The following is an 18,159-nucleotide window of genomic DNA, read 5'->3' on the forward strand; positions in this document are numbered from 1 at the left end:
AAAGAAAAGAAATTGGAATCATGGCCCACGATGGCCACCTCCGTGCTCTGGGGTTGGCTGCTGTGCCGTAGCTGTGTGCACACAGTGGCTTGCATAATGTCACGGGGTGGTTATACACTGAGATGTTTCCAGCTGCTGTCCTGTGCTGAGCCCTGTCCTGCAGGCCTCTCTGGGGGGGGGGGCAGTTGTATACAGCAGACGCTGTCCCCTGCATGGAATAAATACTGTTTTTCAGGGAGAGCATACACTCCCTGTGAGGAAAGTGTTCCGGACTAGGGGTCAGCCAGGCGGGCTTCCTAGAGGAGGCGAGTTCAGTGCCCAGGAACCGCATGGTCCGCAGCCTTCCGCCAGGCTGCCAGGGGAAGCCACGAAGGAGATAGGGTCGGGGTTTCCACAGGAGGCTAGCAGGGTGCCAGAAATGGGGAAACTGAGGCGGAGGGCTTAAGGCCAAATCCAGGCAAAGGAAGCCGCACTGGCGCCCAGGCCTAGAGGGCGGGACCGGGTGGAGCACTGGTGACGGCAACGCCTGGGAATGTGCGGCAGGGAGGGTCCCTCCGCCCCAGCGGGGGCGCGGGGCCTCGCGAGGGGATGCCGGGGACTCGGGTGAGGAGTCCGATTGTGGAGGGGAGATGCGAACCAAGGCAGGGTGATTTAACTGGGGCATGATGTGGCCCGGAGTGGAGAGGTCTAATTGCGGGTAGCGGGGACAGGGTGGGAAGCCCCGGTAGCAGAGATGATGGAGACCTGGGCTGGGGTCTCTGGGATTGTTGGGGCAGAGCGAGGAGCCTGGCCTGAACGGGTGATGGGGACGAGGGTAGGAAATCTGGTTGCGGGGTGATGAGGAGCAGGACGGGGTCCGGAGGGTGGGAGGGCGCCCTGGCATCCCACCCCAAGCCCCAGCGCTAGGCACATTCCCTGGCCCTGAGCACGGCGCCCGGAATAGCAGTCCAGTCACCCCCGCGCACCGCCCCGCAGCTGGACTTCCCAAGGTCACTGGCACCCAGGATACGAGGACCAAGCTGGGCCGCCGCGCTGTGAAGCGCAGCAGGTCAGTCCCCTGCCTCAGCTCCAGGCCCAACGTGTGCTCCCTCTCCCGCCGCACGAGGGCGCCCTTGGCCTGCGCCCTCGGTGACCCCAGGCTGGGCGCGCCTGGGAGGCCCGGGTGGGAGGGACCGACCGAGTTCGCAGTCCCGCACTTTGGGGCCCCGCCGCTTCCGCCAGTCCCTGGGGCGTCCCAGGGAAGCTTGGACGCATTGCCTTGGGCTCTGAGTAGCTGGTAAGTCCCTCTTCGCATCCTGCCACCGTTCCGCCTGGTGTGGCAGCGGGGATGAGATTGGTTTCTTTCCCTCCTCGGAGCGAAAGCAGCGATCCCAGGATGGTGGTGAGTTTGGGGGTCGCACTTCCTCCGGCATGGCACTGAAACTCGGGAGACCGGCACCCCAGTAACTGGTACACCAGTGCCGGAGAGGGTTGCAGTGCTCGGGAGAGGGCGTTGACTGACATGGGTGGAGCCCCCACCCGGGGGTTATGGGATGGCCCTTCCCCAGCCTCCTCCTTCCTTCCCGGGACAGCCCAGTCTCTGGGCCCGCAGACGGAGCGCTCTGGTGGGCGTCTTGAAGCAGCTCCCGTGGGTTTCCAATTTACAGCCATTTCGCTCCCAAGGTGTTGTCCTAAAGGGCATCGGATTGGCTGACAGCCGGGGAGACCCCGGTCGCAGCCGGGCTGGGGACCGTGGCCTTCCTCACTGCCTCTTCAGGTACCCGGACCCTGCGGGCTGCGAGCGCTGAGAGCCGAGCGCCCTTCAGGGAGTTCGGCCCGGGCCCAGAAGAGACTCATTTCATCTTGGTTCCCTTCCCTCCTGGCTGCTCTCGCCAGGCTGGGATCACGAGGAGGGCGTAGGCTGAGAATGACTTCATCCGGTCTCTGCAGTTGGGGAAACTGAGGCCTGGAGAAACGGAATGGTTGGTTCCTGGCCACCCAGGAAGGTAGATGAAAGGGGTGAATAAACTTGCAGCCACCTAACACCCCCCACCCCCCACCCCCGTCCTTAAAGGATTCCCTCAGTCTTTAGAGTTAGGCACCTACTGTGTGCATTATAAAAGAACTTACTATCTGTAATAATAGCAGATTAAGATGGGTGGGTGGGTGGCAGTCCAGGGCTGGGAGCCTTGTCCCAGGAGGCTGAGGCAGAAGGATTTTTCAGAGTTTGAGCCTAGCCTGAGCTACAGATCAAGACACCGTCTCAAAAGAAAACGGAAGTGCCTTCTGTCCTGGGGCTAGTAGGGTAGGCAGCAAGGTCCTGAGTTCAAGGTTATCCCTAACTACCTAGGACATTTAAGACCAGCCTGGGCTACGAGACCCTGTCTAAAAAAATAATTAAAAAAAGAAAGAAAGAAAGAAAGAAAGAAAGAAAGAAAGAAAGAAAGAAAGAAAGAAAGAAAGAAAGAAAGAAGCCAGGCACGGGGTGCATGTTCACAGGTGGGTCTCTGTGAATTAGCGCCCAGCCTGGGCTACATAGGGAGAAAGTGTCTCAAATAAACACAGAAGAAGCTGGAGAGATGTTCAGGGTTCGTGAGCAACTGTAACTCCACTCAGCTGGAAAGGAATCAATGCTGCAGGCATCTTCAAGCACTGACTGTAGTGTGTGTGTGTGTGTGTGTGTGTGCATGCCATTTTCAAGACAGGGTTTCTCTGTGTAGCCCTGGCTGTCCTGAAATTCACTCTGTAGACCAGGCTAGCCTCGAACTCAGATCTGCCTGTCTCTCTCCCAAGTGCTAGATCAAAGGAGCGTGCCCTTCTACAAATAACATTCATTTTTAAAACCAAATAGCAACCCATAAAGTCCTAGTTCCCCACCTTGTGCCTGACCCGAGCCTACAACCCCTCAAGGCTTTCCGGAGATGGCGCGAGGCTGCTGTGAGCTCATTTCTTGTTAGAGACAAGAGGACCCAGAGAGGCTTAGCTGCCATCGACCGTAACACAGCTGGCCCGGGCTGAGATGGCAGTTCACCCTGACCCTGCTGACCACCGCCTCTTGGGAACCCTGTGCTCCCTCAGACCCCGCCTCTTCCCGCCCCTTCTGTTCTTGCTGTGGGCGCTCCTGAGCTGGGATTTGAGGGGTGCCGCTCAGGTAAGGGAGGGAAGAGCCCAGAAAGCACGCGGGACTGAGGATGAGGCGGGGGACTCCAACTCCCTCCCTGGCTGACCCGCCTCTCTGCCATCAAGTAGGGTCCGGGAGAGTGGACGCCCTGGGGGTCTTGGAGCCGGTGTTCCAGCTCCTGTGGTCGGGGCGTCTCAGTGCGCAGACGCCACTGCGTCCGGTAAACCGGGAGCCCCTCCCCTCCGCCGCACACGCCCCGCGGCGCCCTCTGCCTGCCCACACACGCATCGTGCCCTTTAATCTCAGGGAGCCAGCTGGAATGCGGGTGTGGCTGGTGGGGGCGGAGGGTGGCCTGGCGGGTGATGGAAAGGGGTCCCTGGGAGGGCGCGGGAGGGTTCCTGCTAAGCTCGACCACCCTGGTTTTTGCAGACTTCCCGGGGAGGAACTTTGCTGGGGGGACAGCCATGAATACCGGGTGTGCCAGCTGCCGGTAGGCCCTCGCATCTGCGAATCCCTCGCGCTTGGTTTTGCCCACCCCAAACACCCCTTGTTGGTTTGCCCGATTTTATCCATCCACCTATCTCTTCGCCCAGGACTGCCCCCCAGGGGCCATACCATTCAGAGACCTGCAGTGTTCTCTCTACAACGGCCACCCTGTCCTGGGCACCCAGGAAACCTACCAATGGGTGTCCTTCCACGGGGGTGAGTAGCCTGATCTCCTGGGGTTAAAAGGAAGAAGAGAATCTTGAGAGGAGTTAAGAGATACTCTGAGAGGCAGGCATTGGAATGGGGTTTTAGAGCATATGTAGGAGTTGGTGAGGGAAGGACACGGTCCCTTTTGCACAGGGTCAAACTCCAGGCTGAGGACTGACATAGAGTTTTATCCAGAGGCCAACAGTTTTCAAACTGATCCCACTAACAGGAAATGTTGTCGCACGGAGCTGAAAATAGCATCTTATATAACTGGGTGCCCGGGGCAGCGCGCCTCCAGAGTGAAGGGAGACAGGCAGCTTCAGTCGGCAGCGTGGAGGAGACACACAAGACCAGCCTAGACCGGGGCATCCATCAGCTCTGGGCCTCCCTTCTTTTGCCCCCTCCCACTCCACAGAGTCCCACTAGGTTGGCCCTGTCCCCAGCCAGCCTGCCTCCAAGTGGTTGAGATAAAGGCTGTGCACCTTCGGGTCTCATCTCATGACAGGCAGGGGAAACTGAGGTACACTGTAGGCCAGTGGTACAGTCAGGCTCTGGGGCTCGTTTATTTGGCCTGAATGGGAGGGCGGAGCCTGGAGGGAAAGGGGTGGGGCCCTGGAGGGGCGGGGCCTGGATGGAAGAGAAGGGGGTGTGGCCCGAGAGGGGAAGGCCTAGAGAGAAGGTGATAGAGGTGTGACTTGGAGGAGACAGAGTGGAGAAATGGAGCGAGGGGGAAGACTAGGGGTGTGCGGGCTGCTGCGGTGCCTCACGCCTTTAGTGCCAGCCCTGGAGAGGCAGAGGCAGGGGCCAGCCGGTCTACATGTTCTCGGACAGCCAGGGATAGGTAGAGACCCTGTTTCAAAAGACAAAGAAACCGAGCCCAGGGCCCGGAGAAAGGAGGGCGGAGGTGGGCCGGGGAAGAGCTGCGTCTGCAGCGTGGTTGCAAGGAGCTGGGTGTAGGGACCGGCGACGCTGGGAGCCCCCGCCTCACGCCCGCCGCCCTCCCGCCCTCAGCGCCCAATGTGTGCGACCTCAACTGCCTGGCTGAGGGCCACGCCTTCTACCACAGCTTTGGCCGCGTCCTGGATGGCACCCCCTGCACCCCGGGGGCCCAGGGTCTCTGCGTGGCAGGCCGCTGTCTGGTGAGGACCCAGTGACCCTGCCTTACCACGCCCATTTCCCCCCCCCCCGCAGACTCCACCTTACCACGCCCCACTCCCGACGGCCTCAGGCAATTACAGCAGTTTTCTGCACACACCGCGCCCCTAAATACACTCTACCCGCCTGCCCACCCACCGTTCAGGTTCAGACCCCAAACCTCACTGGGGCTTCTCTCTGGCTCCTCCTCCGGGCCCAGCCCCAGGCCCAGGCTCCACCCCCGCCCCTTCCAGCCACAGCTATTCGAGGCTTCTCTCTAGTCCTTCTCCAGGCCCAGCACACGCCTCGACCCTTCCTCCATTCAGACCCCGCCTTAATAGTCAGGCCCTGCCTACCACCAGGCCACGCCCACCACGACGCCGCGTCACTAGACTCGGCCTCCTCTCACTGGGTCCCTCCCAGGTGATGCCCCCCAGTCCCGCCCACCTGCCAAACCTGGTTCCTTAGCCACGCCCTCCCGTGCCCCGCCCGCCCTGACCCGGTGTCCCCCGCAGAGCGCAGGCTGTGACGGGATCCTGGGCTCCGGCACCCTCGAGGACCGCTGCGGCCTCTGTGGTGGAGCGAACGACTCTTGCCTGTTCGTGCAGCGCGTGTTCCGCGACGCCGGTGACTGCCCCACCCTGCCTCACCGCCTGCGCTCGAGGAACATGGTGGAGAGCGGTGTCCCTTTAACAAGTTTGGCTCCGGGGAGCTAAGAGTCTTGTTGATTGGGCAGGCCAAGGCCCGGCTCCTCGAGCCCTTCCCCTGATTGGCCGCTGGCAGAGCGTCGCACCGCCCCTCGAATAGATGCGCTTTTAACCCCCTTCCCTGCCTCCTCCCTCAGTGTCATCTCATTTATCCGCAGCTGTTGGTCCCCGAGCGCGCTATCGCACCCAAAGTGTACCTCGCCTCTGCGAGCCCCAGAGCGTCCCTCCCCTGCGCACCCCACAGCGTCCCGCGCCTGCTTACCCCAGAGTATCCCTGCTCTGCGTACTCCAGAGCATACTTCCCCCGTGTACCCCAGTGCGTCCCAGTGCCTCCCACCACAACGCACCCCTGCACACACCAGCGCATCCCAGAAAACCCTGCCACGCTACACCCCAACCTCCTGCCTGCCTCAGGTGCCTTCGCCGGCTACTGGAATGTGACTTTGATCCCCGAGGGCGCCAGGCACATCCGCGTAGCACAGCGCAGCCACAACCACCTGGGTACGTCGGGGCCTCTGGGGAAACTAAGGCTTGGACTGGGGGAGCAGGCGGTGCCCGCGAGCACAGGCTGATGGATTCTTTGCAGCGCTGGTGACCCGCGACGGGCACTACGTGCTCAACGGTGACGGGGTGCTTAGCCTGCCTGGCACCTATGAGGCCGCGGGCACCCGCGTGGTCTACACCCGCAGTGCCGGCCCGGAGGAGACTCTGCAGGCGCCCGGCCCCACCACCCAGGAGCTGTTGTTGCAGGTGGGCCGGTATGGACAGTCCGGGGCGGGGCACAGGCGGGACACTGAGGTCGGTAAAATGGGGAGGCGCGGTGCCGACGGAGGTTGTGCCTCCAGCTCCCGTGCGCCCTCCCGTTCTAGGTGCTGCTGCGGGAGCCCAACCCAGGCGTGCACTTCGAGTTCTGGCTGCCCAGGGAGCGCTACGGCCCCTTCCAGGCTCAGGTGCAGGCCCTGGGCTGGCCCCTGCGACAGCCTCAGCCTCGGGAGGTGGAGCCGCAGCCTGCGGAGACCCCTGTCGCCCCCGAGGCCATCCCTGCCCGGGTTGCATCCCTGGCACCAGGTGAGGCAGAGAAGGCAGTGCGGCCGGTGGGGGGACCAGGCAGGGTGCAAGGCCCCATCCTCACTCACACCCACCCACCCACCCACCCATCCCGTAGACCCCTGCGGGCCATGCCCTGACAGTCGCGGTCGCGCACACCGGCTTCTTCACTACTGTGGCAGCGACTTTGGTGAGACCCCCTCACCTTTTTGACCCCTTCCACCGACCCCAGTGATCCTTAAGTCTTCCTGGATAGTTGCTTTGAGCCTCACCCTTGATGTCAGCTGACGCAGAGGCCCTGAGGGCCCATCCGACCCTCTGTGTCCTCGTTGTACAGTGTTCCAGGCCCGTGTGCTGGGTCGCCACCGCCAGGCCCAGGAGACCCGTTACGAGGTGCGGGTCTTGCTCGTCTACAAAAGCCGCTCGCCTCTGCGGTCTCGAGAGTATGTGTGGGCACCAGGCCGCTGTCCGTGCCCACCACTGGCCCCACACCGAGAATACCTATTGGCTGCCAGGCGACTGGTCAGCCCCGATGGCACACAGGACCGGCTACTGCTGCCTCACGCTGGCTATGCTCGGCTCTGGAGTCCTGCCGAGGACAGCCGAGTTCGGCTGGCTGCCCGGCGCTGTCCAGTCTAAACCCTCGGTGGCTGCAGCCTCACCAGGCTCCTGTCCTGGTGTCCCGTGACTCAGGAAGATCCCCCACCTGCAAGCTCATCTGTTTTAACCAGGGTCTCCCTGTGTACGCAGCCTTGGATGGCCTGGAACTCTGTGTAGACCAAGCTAGCCTTGAAGTCACGTGATCCACCTGCCTCTGTCTCACCGGTGAATGCTGTGATTAAAGTTGCACTCCGTATCTGAGAACTTTAAGGAGCTTCAAGGTCCTGGGCTACTTTTCCTCTAAACAACTTCTATTCGTCCCTTTTCTGTTTTTCTTTCTTTTCTTTTTTTCTTTTTTCTTTTTTGGTATAGAGTAGAGTTTATTTAGGGCAGAGGATGGGAGTTAATGGGGTAGTGGAGGCAGAGAAAGGCAGAGAGAGGGAGAGAGTAGAGAAGCAGAGGCCGTGACCACGTGGAGAGGGGGGAGAGGAGGAGAGCCCAAGAGGGCAGAGAGGAGAGTAAGAGGAATAAGAGAAATAAGTGTTTGTCCCTTTTCAAACGACTATTTATTTTTTTTACAAAAACATGAAAAAAGACCCCCCCCCCTGTCACTTACTGAGCTATAGGGACTCCAGGGCATCCTAGAAGAGTGCAGGCATCTTTCCTGGTCTACCGACACCCAGTACAGACCAGCACAGGAAGCATGAGGCTGGGGTACCCACGGGACCCCATGGCTGTGCCTCCTCTTAGTCCTCGGTGCTATCTATCTATGGCTTCATTTCCGCCTCTGGACATCATCCTCAGTGGGGTGTCCCGTAAGGCTAGCCTCTGGGCCCTGAACCTGTCACGGGGTCTAACCAGTTGCCTCACCCGCCTGCCTGTGCTCACTTCTGCTAGATCTGTCTGTGGACCCTTAGCTCTCCGATGAGTACTGATCGAGCACCGATTGCATGAGAAAGACGCAGCGAGTCCTGTGGAGGTGCAGCGCTGCGCCGTGATAAGCAGGGGGCACTTTGTTTAATGGGCTTTCTAAGGCAGCCTTTCACGGCACTGGGGTGTGGAGAGCACCAAGAACCTGTCCCCCAAACCTCCCACGGTGTAGCTCCGTTCTCCAGCGATCCGTGGAGTCCTTGCGCCCCCTGGTGGCTCGCCATGGATCCCCACCCTGGGAGATGGTCGACGAGGGGCCGGCTGCAACCTGCTCTCAGACACCTATGGTGGCTGGCTGGTCAGTGTGACACCAGAGACTAGATCAGAGTCGTCCCTGACGGGGTCGCTGTGCTGAGCGGAAACATGGCAGAAAGGCCCAGGATGCTGGCGGCACCGTGGTGAGCTGTTGGGCTCCCCCAAGCCAGGAGCTGCCCTGGGAGGCCCGAACATATTAAGATTCCATCTTAAGGGGAAAATAAAAAGGCCATGAGAAGATGACTTGCTGTCCCAGGCCTGCAGTCCCAGCACTTGGGAGGCAGAGGCAGGCAGATTTCCGAGTTCAAGGCCAGCCTGGTCTACAGAGTGAGTTCCAGGACAGCCAGGGCTACACAGAGAAACCCTATCTCAAAAAAACCAAGCCAAACCAAACCAAACCAAAAAACAAACAAACAAAAACAAAACAACAAAAATGAAGATGAAAAGCCATTAAGGCCTCACATGGCCCAGGCCGGACCCTAAGTCACTATGTAGCTGGTGATGACCTTGGAGACCAGATCCTGTCCTAACCCACAGCAGGCTTATCTGTGGTTTAGGAGCCACACCAGTGTGAGGAGCTGAACATTTGGGTTTGGCCTTGACAGGGGTCTTCCAGGAATTCACGGCCTCCGGACAGGCTGACCTGAGGGCAAGAGCTATTGTCAGTTGCCTTTGGAGCCCCTCCCAACCAGGGCTTCCCTCCATGCCGACTCAGACTCAGCAAGCCTATCCCTCCCAGAGTCCTGGCCACACTTGTCAGGCCACATTTTTTTGTGTGTTTTTGGAGACAGGGTTTCTCTGTGTAGCCCTGGCTGTCCTGGAACTCACTCTGTAGAGCAGGCTGGCCTCGAACTCGGAAATCCACCTGCCTCTGCCTCCCAGAGTGCTGGGATTAAAGGTGTGCGCCACCACTGCCTGGAGAGACCACATTTTCAAAGTGGTGGTTACAAACCTTGTCTCTAGTGCCTAGGAGGACCATCGCCTGGGACGGGGTGGGAGTCATACAAGGTTACCTGGGGTCCTTCTAAAGCCCAGGCCACAGACGTGCAGACCTTCTCCCCTACTGAAGCAGGAGTCTCCCTGGCCCTCTGCCCCAGAACCTTTGAAGAGCAGCTCCTGCTGTCCCTAGAATATACCATCTTGACAACCTCACTTCTATTTATTACTTTTTTGAGACAGTCTTACTATATAGACCAGGCTGGTCTGAACACACCATGTTGCCATCGCTGGCCTGCAATTTGCTGTGTAAACCAGGCTGGCCTCAGACTCCCAGAGACCATCTGGTCTGTGCTGTGATTAAAGACCTGTCATACCACACCCAGCCCAAATGCTACTGAAAGACTCCTATAGCCTAGGCTAACCTCAAACTCCCTATGCAGCAGCGGATAGCCTTGAACTTGTGACGCTTTGAGCCCAATATGCCAGTGTCTACCTTAGTTCCCCCTTCAGGGTCGGGGTGATTGGACTGTTGGTCTCCAAGTTACTGTTTTCTGGAAACCGTGTTGGATGCGTAGAACCACAAATCCCTAGCAGATCCTTGGGAGAAACTGCATTACCTAAGACTGTACAGGACAAAGTCACTCCTAGCAGTCACTGTTGCAGCCCTGAGAGCAAATATCCTGGGGTTTAGGACTGACCTCACTGCTATACTTCTTCGGGACATTCAAATTGAAGGGCCAGGGGTGGAAGGTTCAGTGAAGGGAAGAGGCTGGGGGCGTGGTCAGGGTGGAGCCCTGGCCCACTATTCAGATATTGCGGGATTCCTTTGCAGATCTACAAACAAACAAACAATAAATAAATAAATAAATAAAATCTAACCGCCAACGTGGTCTGCGGCCCCAGCTGTCTGCCGGGCACTCACCAGGACTGGCCCGGTCTCACACGGGTCCCATGTGCATAGCCCAGCACTCCAGCAGACCAGGCACAAGTGTCAGGGGTGCATCAAGAGCTGCTTGACTTGGGGGCTGGAGAGACGGCTCAGCAGTTGAGAGCACTGACCGCTCTGCCAGAGGACCTGAGTTCAATTCCCAGCAACCACATGGTGGCTCACAGCCATCTGTAATAAGATCTGATGCCCTCTTCTGGTGTGTCTGAAGACAGCTACGGTGAACTTACATATAATAAATAATTTTAATAATAAAATTTTTTTAAAAAGCTGCCTGACACCCCTGGCACTCTTTCCACCTTTGCTTCTGGGGAGAGGGGGAGCGGACCGACAAGTCTCACAGGTCTACCCCGATAATGGATCTGCCTGTGGCTGTGTTCTCCTGACATCCATGTCTCCCTGAGGCAAGATGGAGTGGAGAGAAGAGGGAGGCTCAGGAAGTCTGACAGGGGCCAAGAGAGACGCTCCTAGCATCTCATGCCTGCAGTCCTCCTCCAGAGGCCCCGGCCCCCGGCCTTGCCGGGCATCTCCCACACAGGCCAGCACGTAGACATACAGACGATTAAACCCTTAGACAATCCCCAAGAAACGTTTCCAGTCTTTGAACGATAACAGAGAGAGGGCTGGCCGGCCATGCTGACCTTTATCTGCAGAGACTGTGCTGAGTCACTCCTGCTCCTGTGGGGTAACCCCAATAAGCCCCACCGCACAGGCGGACCTGTGTCTCTGCTTGTGTCTAGCCTGTGGCCGCCTTCTCTATCTGGAGTAAAGGCTAACACTATCTTTTTATCCCAAGAGAGGGCCGCCATGGATGGTGGCTCATAGCTGTGATGTCAGAACTTGGGCAACTGAGATGGGAGAACATATGTTCTGGGCCAGCCTGGGCTGGGGTGAAATTCTGTCTCAAGGAGGACATAGGTTTCCTGCCTGGGGGTGTGTGTGTCTTGGCCCCTTTGGCAGGACCCAGGGTAGGTGACTTTGCCTTCCTCTGCCTCAGTTTCCCTGGGCCCTGACCCAAGGTTGCTGTCCCAGGAGCCTTAGCCTGCAGTTCAGCGGACACACTTGTGAGCCTGAGCGGGTGGTTTTATTGTGTGTCTCGGAGGAGAGATGTTACACGGGGGACCCCGGGATGGTTTCACGTGCACCTTCGTGGATGTCTTATGCTGCTGTGAGGGTGTTTCACGTGGGGCTGTGTGGTAGGTGTCTCACTCGGGATTCGGCGGCTGGAGGCCTGGCTGGTGGGTGTCTCTCGCTGCGGCATGGCATAGCAGATGTTTGACGTGTTTCGATGGCGGGCAGTTATTCGATGTGGCTCTTGTACGGCGCTCTGGCGGTCTGGTGTTTCACGTTGCTCCCTTGGGCAGGTGTCTCTCGGTCTCGCGGCCCACGTGTCCAATCGTGGCTCTAATATGCAAGGTGTGGCAAAAGCCAGCAGTGTCTGGGGCAACGCAGCTGGTGAGTATAGTCTGGCCATTTACAGGTGATCTCCGTGGTGGACTCGGACAAATACTCCAGAGAGGAATCAGAGTGGCAGGGGACCAGGTGCTCAGTTGCCTCCGCGCTGCCAGCCACCTGTGTCTTCTGACCCTTGGTGTTCTTGGAGCCCGCGTCCCCTGGCTCGACGGGAGCCTTGCTGCCAGCCTGGTTGGGGTCAGGGGGTGTGCCCGGAGACTGGGCCCTAGGTGAGCCCTGGGCGGAGACACTGACACGCTGTGTGGAAGTGGGTGCAGCTGTGGCTGCTGGCGCTGCTGCTGCTGGTGCTGCTGGAGCTGCTGCTGCAGCCGCCGCTGCGGCCGCTGTTGCTGATCGGCCGGCTGCGGAGGCCTGAGAGGCCTGCTGGTTGGCTCCCGTGTGGCGGCCTGTTGTCCTATTGGTTCCCAAGGGCCGACCTGCTGGCTGTGAAGCACCTCCAGAGCGCATAGGCATCTGAGCGGTCCCCAGTGTTGCACTGGGCAGCCGGGCACGCTGTGCAGCCCTGGGAGTCAAACTGCCCCGGCTGCGATGGGGTCGGGTCTTGCTGGGAATCTGGGAGCCGCTGACAGAGCCAGTGGCCAGCTGACCCCGGGAGGCAGACGCGGAGCCTGGGCTGACTGGGGACGGGGACTGCCCATTCGTGGCCCGTGAGGGGCTCCCTACTGGCTTACTTGGACTTGAGGTTCTGCGTTGCTGCTGGGGTTGGGGCTGGGGCGGGGTTGGGGGTTGGGGTTGGGGCTGGGGTTGAGGTTGTGGTTGCGGTTGTGGTTGCAGCTGTGGTTGTGTCTCCTCTGTCTGGGAGTCTGAAGAATTGTCAGAGGCCTGGGCATTGTCAACTGTGTGTCCCTTGTCATTGACTGGGGGATCCGCACACAGACTTCCAGCAGACCTCACTTGTGGTTCAGGAGTGGGGTCTGACTTGACTTGGCTGTGGAGAGAGAGAAAAGATGGTGTCTGAGGGTGGCCGAGGTTGGCTGGGGACCTTCCCACCAGCGCGGCTGATGGAGAGCTGGTAAGAATGTGGTGTCAGCTCTGCTCTGCAGGCAAACCTGTCACCCCCTGCAGACATCTGAACACATGCCTGCACACACTGTTCCTCGTGGGGCCGTCTACGGGCGTGTCCATGGGCACCTGCACATATGCATACCCAGAGGAGCACGCGCTATACACACGCACACACATGCACACACACCATATGCACACTGAATTCACATGCTCCATACAGTCCCTCCCAGAGAATTACATACGGTCCAGTTCCAGAGCGGCTGGGGGCTCCGATGTTGATGCTGGGGTGACGAGAGCCCGGCCCCGAGCCAAGGCCTGAAGTACTGGTTCCCGGCAGCCAAGGAGAGAGAGGCGGACAGTAAGAGAAGTGTGCAGCCATGCAGGGGCAGGGGGGCCGAGATGCAAGACAGGAGTGTAGCCAGAGTCGGGAAGCTCAACAAGCGAATGGACAGACAGGCAAATCCAGTCATGGGGACAGACACAGACAGAGGGTCAACTGAGGCCCAGGAGCAAGCTAGGGTGGGGTGACACCCTCACACCTGTCATTCCGGTGTCCAGAAGGCAGAGACAGGAAGATCAGGAACGAAAGATCACCCTCAGCTACACAGTGAGTGGGAGGGTAGCCTGGGCTACGTAAAACACTTTCTGTCTCAAAATAACCTAATTAACCATGTGTGGTGACATGAACCTTCCATCCTAACTCTCGGGAGGAAGGCTTAGATAGATGGATCTTTATGAGTTTAAGGCCAGCCTGGTCTACAAAGTGAGTTTCTAGCCAGACAGGGTTACACAGTGAGACCCTGTCTGGAAAAACAAAAACAAAACCAAACAAAAAATTTAAGAAAACTCAAAGAGGGGGAAAAAAAATCTAAACAGATCCAGTTTTGAAATCAAGTCCCATGCCCCAAGTACGCACCGTCCCTGGTTATCCCAGCTGCTAGGTCCAATGCTCTTCCGCTTAGCTGGCTCGCGGCGCTGTCTAGAGCCACGTGATGCTTTAGAAACAGTGGTCTTATGACGCGATGATACAGTAGTAACGCCCCGTTCCAGGGTCCGGGGGTCATGCAAAATAACAGGAAGGCGCACTGCAGAGGGACACCGAGCCGTCAGCCGCAGGGCCCTGCCCCCACACGGGGACACACCGCACTGTCAAGCAGGACAATCACTCCCATGCCTCCCCGAGCTGCTCCCACGGCTGGCTGGCCTGCCCACCTTGCCCGCGTAGTAGAAAGGGAACCAGAACAGGAGTAGATCGCTGAAGAATTCGACTAGACCGAACAGGGCGTACACCACCCAATAGGTTAGCCACACAGTGTCGTCTTCCTTGTTTGGGCTCTCGATAGCTTTGACTCTGTCCGGGTGGGAACGCACACGTTGGCCCTCCGGTGCCATCTGGGAGCACCAGAAGCCTCCCCCCACCCCCGCTCCGTGGACTGCCCGCTGTACTCACGAAGCATATGCGGGGTATACAAATCCGATGACATTGCACAGTAGAGAGGCCCCGTAGCCGAACAGAAGATACAGGCCTAGAAGGGCGAGGGCTCCTGCAAAGACAAGGGCATCGGGCAATGCCGGACACGGGCACCTGTCTGACACTCCGCGCCTCCTTCCTGGTGACGCCCTGGGCAGTGAATCCCACTCAGCCTTGAAACCCGGCTTCACTGATACCCAGGCTCAGCTTTGGGTCAAGAATTCATCCTTTTCCCTCCTCTTTCTCCTCCTCCTCTTCCTTTTCTTCCTCCTCCTGCTCCTCTTCTTCCTCTTCCTCCTCCTCCTCACAATGAAGTCCTGCTTGGCTTCAAACTCATGGAGACCTGCCTGCTTCTGACCCGTGTGCTGGATTAGAGGCGTGCTCTGCCGCATTGACTATCTTGGGAGTTCTGTTTTGTTTTGGGTTTTTGAGACTGGGTCTTACTGTGGAGCCCAAGCTGGCCTTGGATGCTGGCCCCTTCCATGCCAGCCTCTGAAGCACCACCGGATGTCAGAGCGAACAGACCACACAGTGATAGCTCAGTGGCATCCTGGGCTCCAGCTTTCAAATCCCACTACCCAAAAGGGACAGGGAGAGAGACAACTCTGTGGCCAAAATGCTTTCCGTGAAGGCCCGAAGACGGGCGTTTGGAGCCCAGCATACACCAAGAACAGGCTTGCTACGGTGTGTCTGGAGCCCAGAACTTGGGAGGGGGTGACAGAGACAAACATCCTTGGAGCTCCACGGGCTTCAGTCTCCCTGAAGCGATGAGCTACAGATTCACAGAGCAAGTGGGGGAAGCCGGCCAGACGGCTCAGCAGGCAGAGGCACTAGAATGGATAGGACAGGTGAGGGGATTCCAAAACACGCGGACCACGGAAGCCGATTGCTGGAACCGTGATAGAAGATCTCTCTCCGTCTGTGTCTCTCTCTGGCACGCGCTAGAACCCCGCCTCCCAAGCAGACAAGGTGGGAGATTCTGTTCTTCCACCTGCTGTTCATGTGCAGGAGGCAGGGGGTTGGCTTCTGTACCCTGGGGCGCTTGAGCTCCACAGAGCAGCCTTTTGGCCTGTAAGGCGTTCTTGGCAATGAAAGCTGGAGCCGCCATTGTGAATCTGCCGCTAGACGGTGCCAAGGAAGAGCTAGGGGCTTGTGGGAAAGTGTCTGGAGGAATCTGGGGCCTTATTGTGCTCCAGTGAAGGTCGGAGACTGGGCAAAGGGGGGAGGGAGGACTTTGCCCTGGCTCCTCCTTCCTCCCCAGAGACTGTTATCTGCAGGGACACGGGCTTCTTAGACTAAGGTCAGAGTCCCGGCCCCTCCTTCCATCCGCTCTGGGTCTTATTATCTGGGACCTGAGGATGAAGAAGGAGGGGCAGCAGCAGTGACCTATGTACCACTGCCCCCAGTAAAGTTGCCAGCCTCATTTAGTGTCTGGGGCAGTTGAGATAAGGGTCCTGAAGCAGCTGGGGGGATGTCACCCTGTCTCTGGTGTTCATGGGGGTGGAGAGGGCTCTCCCAGTGTACTGCTCCCCTCAATCTTTTCAACTGCAACCTCAGCAGGGAGAGGATAATCTCAGACAAAGGCCTTAGGACAGGGAGCAGAGGCCCAGAGACAAACAGACAGGACAGGTGAGGGGTTTCCCAACACAGCCCCTGCCTAAGGCCTCAGTTCCCCTCCTGGCTGCCCCCTCTCAGGGTACTGTGATGCAATTTGCCTAGTGATGTGGAAAGACAGGACAAAGGGTGCAGTCTGTACCTGGGCCGCATGGCGGGCCAATGGCTATCTTACAGTGCTGAGTCACAGGTGCAATTGGACAGATGTCAGAACCGCCACACAAGTACGGGGGTGTGGGAGCCTGCCCGCCCTCCAGCTGGTGAGGAGGTCACAGTACACGGAGCCTTGGGGGATCTGTGGCAAAGGGCTTTAAGTCCTTCACAGAGTCGCCATGGTCTTGTGATGCAGGAAGGGAGAGGGACTTCAGAACAGGGCTGTGGGCTTCTGAAGACCTCAAAAGAAGTACGCTAAAATCACTTCAGAAAGACGACGCACCAAGACCCTTACCACACTGCAGAAGGGTCTGAAACAAGAGAGGACCTACAAACATTGGGGTGCTTGGAGGGACGGTCCCTCCCTGCAGACTCCCCACTCCCCAGCTACCACCTCAGCTCAACAAACACTGACTCAAAGCTATAGTGCTGGGGCACGGAGGAAGAGAGGAAGTCTAGCGCCAGTGCCGGTGCCGGGTCAGTCCCCTCCCGGCCTGGGCCTCAGATGTCCCAGAGGTGGGGACATTCTCCAAGAAGGGGTATACACAATGGATTGATAGGGCCAGGGGTATGGTCCCGTTTTTTCCACCCACACAGGGGCCAGCTGGGCCACTGGAAAAACCAGACTTGCAAAGAAACCAGATTTGGGGCCTGGCATGCAGCTAGGGCCCCAGGAGGCGGCAGGTCACATGGAGAGTTGCTGTAGAACCTGAGGGTGCCCTTTTCCAAAGACTCTGGAGGAGATCCCAGCAGACAAATGAAAATCCTTCTTGGGATTCCAGGATGAGGTCCCACAGGTGGGTCAGGATCCCCAGATGCTATCAGGATCCCCCAGGGAGCCTTGCATGGATAGGGACCTAGGACATCTTGGTTGCCTGTTGGGGACCTGGCTGTGATTCCAGGCAGGACCCTAAGATCCAGTCTGGATGCCTAATACCTCATGAGGCCTTTTGCCAGGTCTACCAGGGACCTGAGATATGCACTCCTTCTAGGTCAGAGTCCCCAGAACCTCATGGTTCCTATACAGGGACCTGGAATGAGAGTCCATTTTAGAGATGGGATGCCGCGGCCAGGTATGAGCTCTCAGGACCTCCCATAACCAGTGGGAAACCTAAGATGTAAGCTCCTTCCAGGGTGAGAGCACACAAACTTCAAGGTGTCCAGTCAGTACTTGGGTCGTGCAACTTATACAGGGATGGGACCCGGGAGCCAGGTCTGGAGTCCCAGGGCCTCCTGGAACTCATCTAGAACCCATGACATGCGCCCTTTGCAGTGATGGGACCCAGGACCTCACGGTGCCCGCTGGGGACCATGCGACATGCGCCCCTCTCCAGGCTCACCCGCGGCGAGATACCGCTTCTCTACTCCGGTCCTGGCTTCGAGCGCCCCGAGCGCGTCGGTGGCCACGTTCTTCTGTTCCAGAAAACGTTCGAAGCGCTGGCGTAGACCGTCCATGGCAGCGGCGGGCGCGGGGCAGGCCACTCAAGCACGCCCGCAGCCTCGCGCACCGGCGCCGCCGAGAGTGCACCACTTTCGCCACCCGCGCACCGCCCGGCCCCGCCCCCGGTCCTCCGCTTTCGGCCCCTGGCTCCGCCCCCGCCCCCCGGCTCTGGCCAATGGGAGGGCAGGGCGGACAAAGGAGGTGGGGCTTGCCCCGTCTCCCCGGCCGCATGGCCCTCTGGCCAGGGTGGAGGCCAGGGCGGCAGCGAGGAGTCCGGAGGGGGGCGGGGCCCCAGGTTGCTGGCGTGTTGATTGGTCAAGAGGGTGATTGGACAAGTGGTAGATTATTGACGGAGAGAGACTGACGTGGGTGGAGCTAGTTGAGGGACAGGTGGGAGGGGGCCTGGTTAAGGTCAGCGCTGATTGGACAGACTTGAAAAGGCGGGGTTGATCACAAAGGAGGCGGGACTACACTGGAAAAAACGAAGCTGATTTCGAAGGAGGGGCGTGAAGAAAAGTGGGCGGAGCCAAATAAAGTTTGAAGACACCTGTTACTTTGAACCTGCTCCTAAGGGGCAGATGCAGGGGGTTGTCCTTGTATAAATGGGGAAAGTGTGGTTCCAGAAGGCTTAGGTAGGTCTGCATAGATGTG

At 58.7% G+C, this 18,159-nt stretch overlaps 2 protein-coding genes across 6 annotated transcripts; one reads left to right on the forward strand and one right to left on the reverse strand.

The window, feature by feature from the left end:
- Nucleotides 1-1,152: 1,152 nt before the first annotated feature.
- Nucleotides 1,153-7,551, forward strand: Adamtsl5 (ADAMTS like 5). 4 transcript variants are annotated; one of them, XM_052164694.1, is made up of 13 exons: nt 1,153-1,381; nt 1,757-1,985; nt 2,890-3,130; nt 3,229-3,320; nt 3,530-3,590; nt 3,694-3,802; nt 4,805-4,932; nt 5,443-5,554; nt 6,049-6,135; nt 6,221-6,384; nt 6,504-6,702; nt 6,800-6,871; nt 7,019-7,551. In XM_052164694.1, the coding sequence occupies exons 3-13, from the start codon at nt 2,999-3,001 to the stop codon at nt 7,318-7,320; spliced, it is 1,458 nt and encodes a 485-aa protein (XP_052020654.1). In that variant the 5' UTR covers nt 1,153-1,381; nt 1,757-1,985; nt 2,890-2,998; the 3' UTR covers nt 7,321-7,551. The 4 variants fall into 4 exon arrangements, with proteins under 4 accessions (XP_052020654.1, XP_052020652.1, XP_052020655.1 ...); XM_052164692.1 differs by having other exon boundaries at nt 1,153-1,276; XM_052164695.1 differs by having other exon boundaries at nt 1,153-1,276; nt 2,937-3,130.
- Nucleotides 7,552-12,629: 5,078 nt separating this feature from the next.
- Nucleotides 12,630-17,599, reverse strand: Reep6 (receptor accessory protein 6). Of its 2 annotated transcripts, none has more exons than XM_052164702.1 (5): nt 17,408-17,599; nt 14,280-14,373; nt 14,042-14,180; nt 13,746-13,914; nt 12,630-12,752 (listed from the first exon to the last, which is right to left on the reverse strand). In XM_052164702.1, the coding sequence occupies exons 1-5, from the start codon at nt 17,520-17,522 to the stop codon at nt 12,715-12,717; spliced, it is 555 nt and encodes a 184-aa protein (XP_052020662.1). In that variant the 5' UTR covers nt 17,523-17,599; the 3' UTR covers nt 12,630-12,714. The 2 variants fall into 2 exon arrangements, with proteins under 2 accessions (XP_052020662.1, XP_052020663.1); XM_052164703.1 differs by lacking the exon at nt 12,630-12,752 and adding an exon at nt 13,034-13,152.
- Nucleotides 17,600-18,159: the final 560 nt, after the last annotated feature.

Source organism: Apodemus sylvaticus, chromosome 20 (assembly GCF_947179515.1).
Source record: "Apodemus sylvaticus chromosome 20, mApoSyl1.1, whole genome shotgun sequence".
Classification (NCBI taxonomy): domain Eukaryota; kingdom Metazoa; phylum Chordata; class Mammalia; order Rodentia; family Muridae; genus Apodemus; species Apodemus sylvaticus.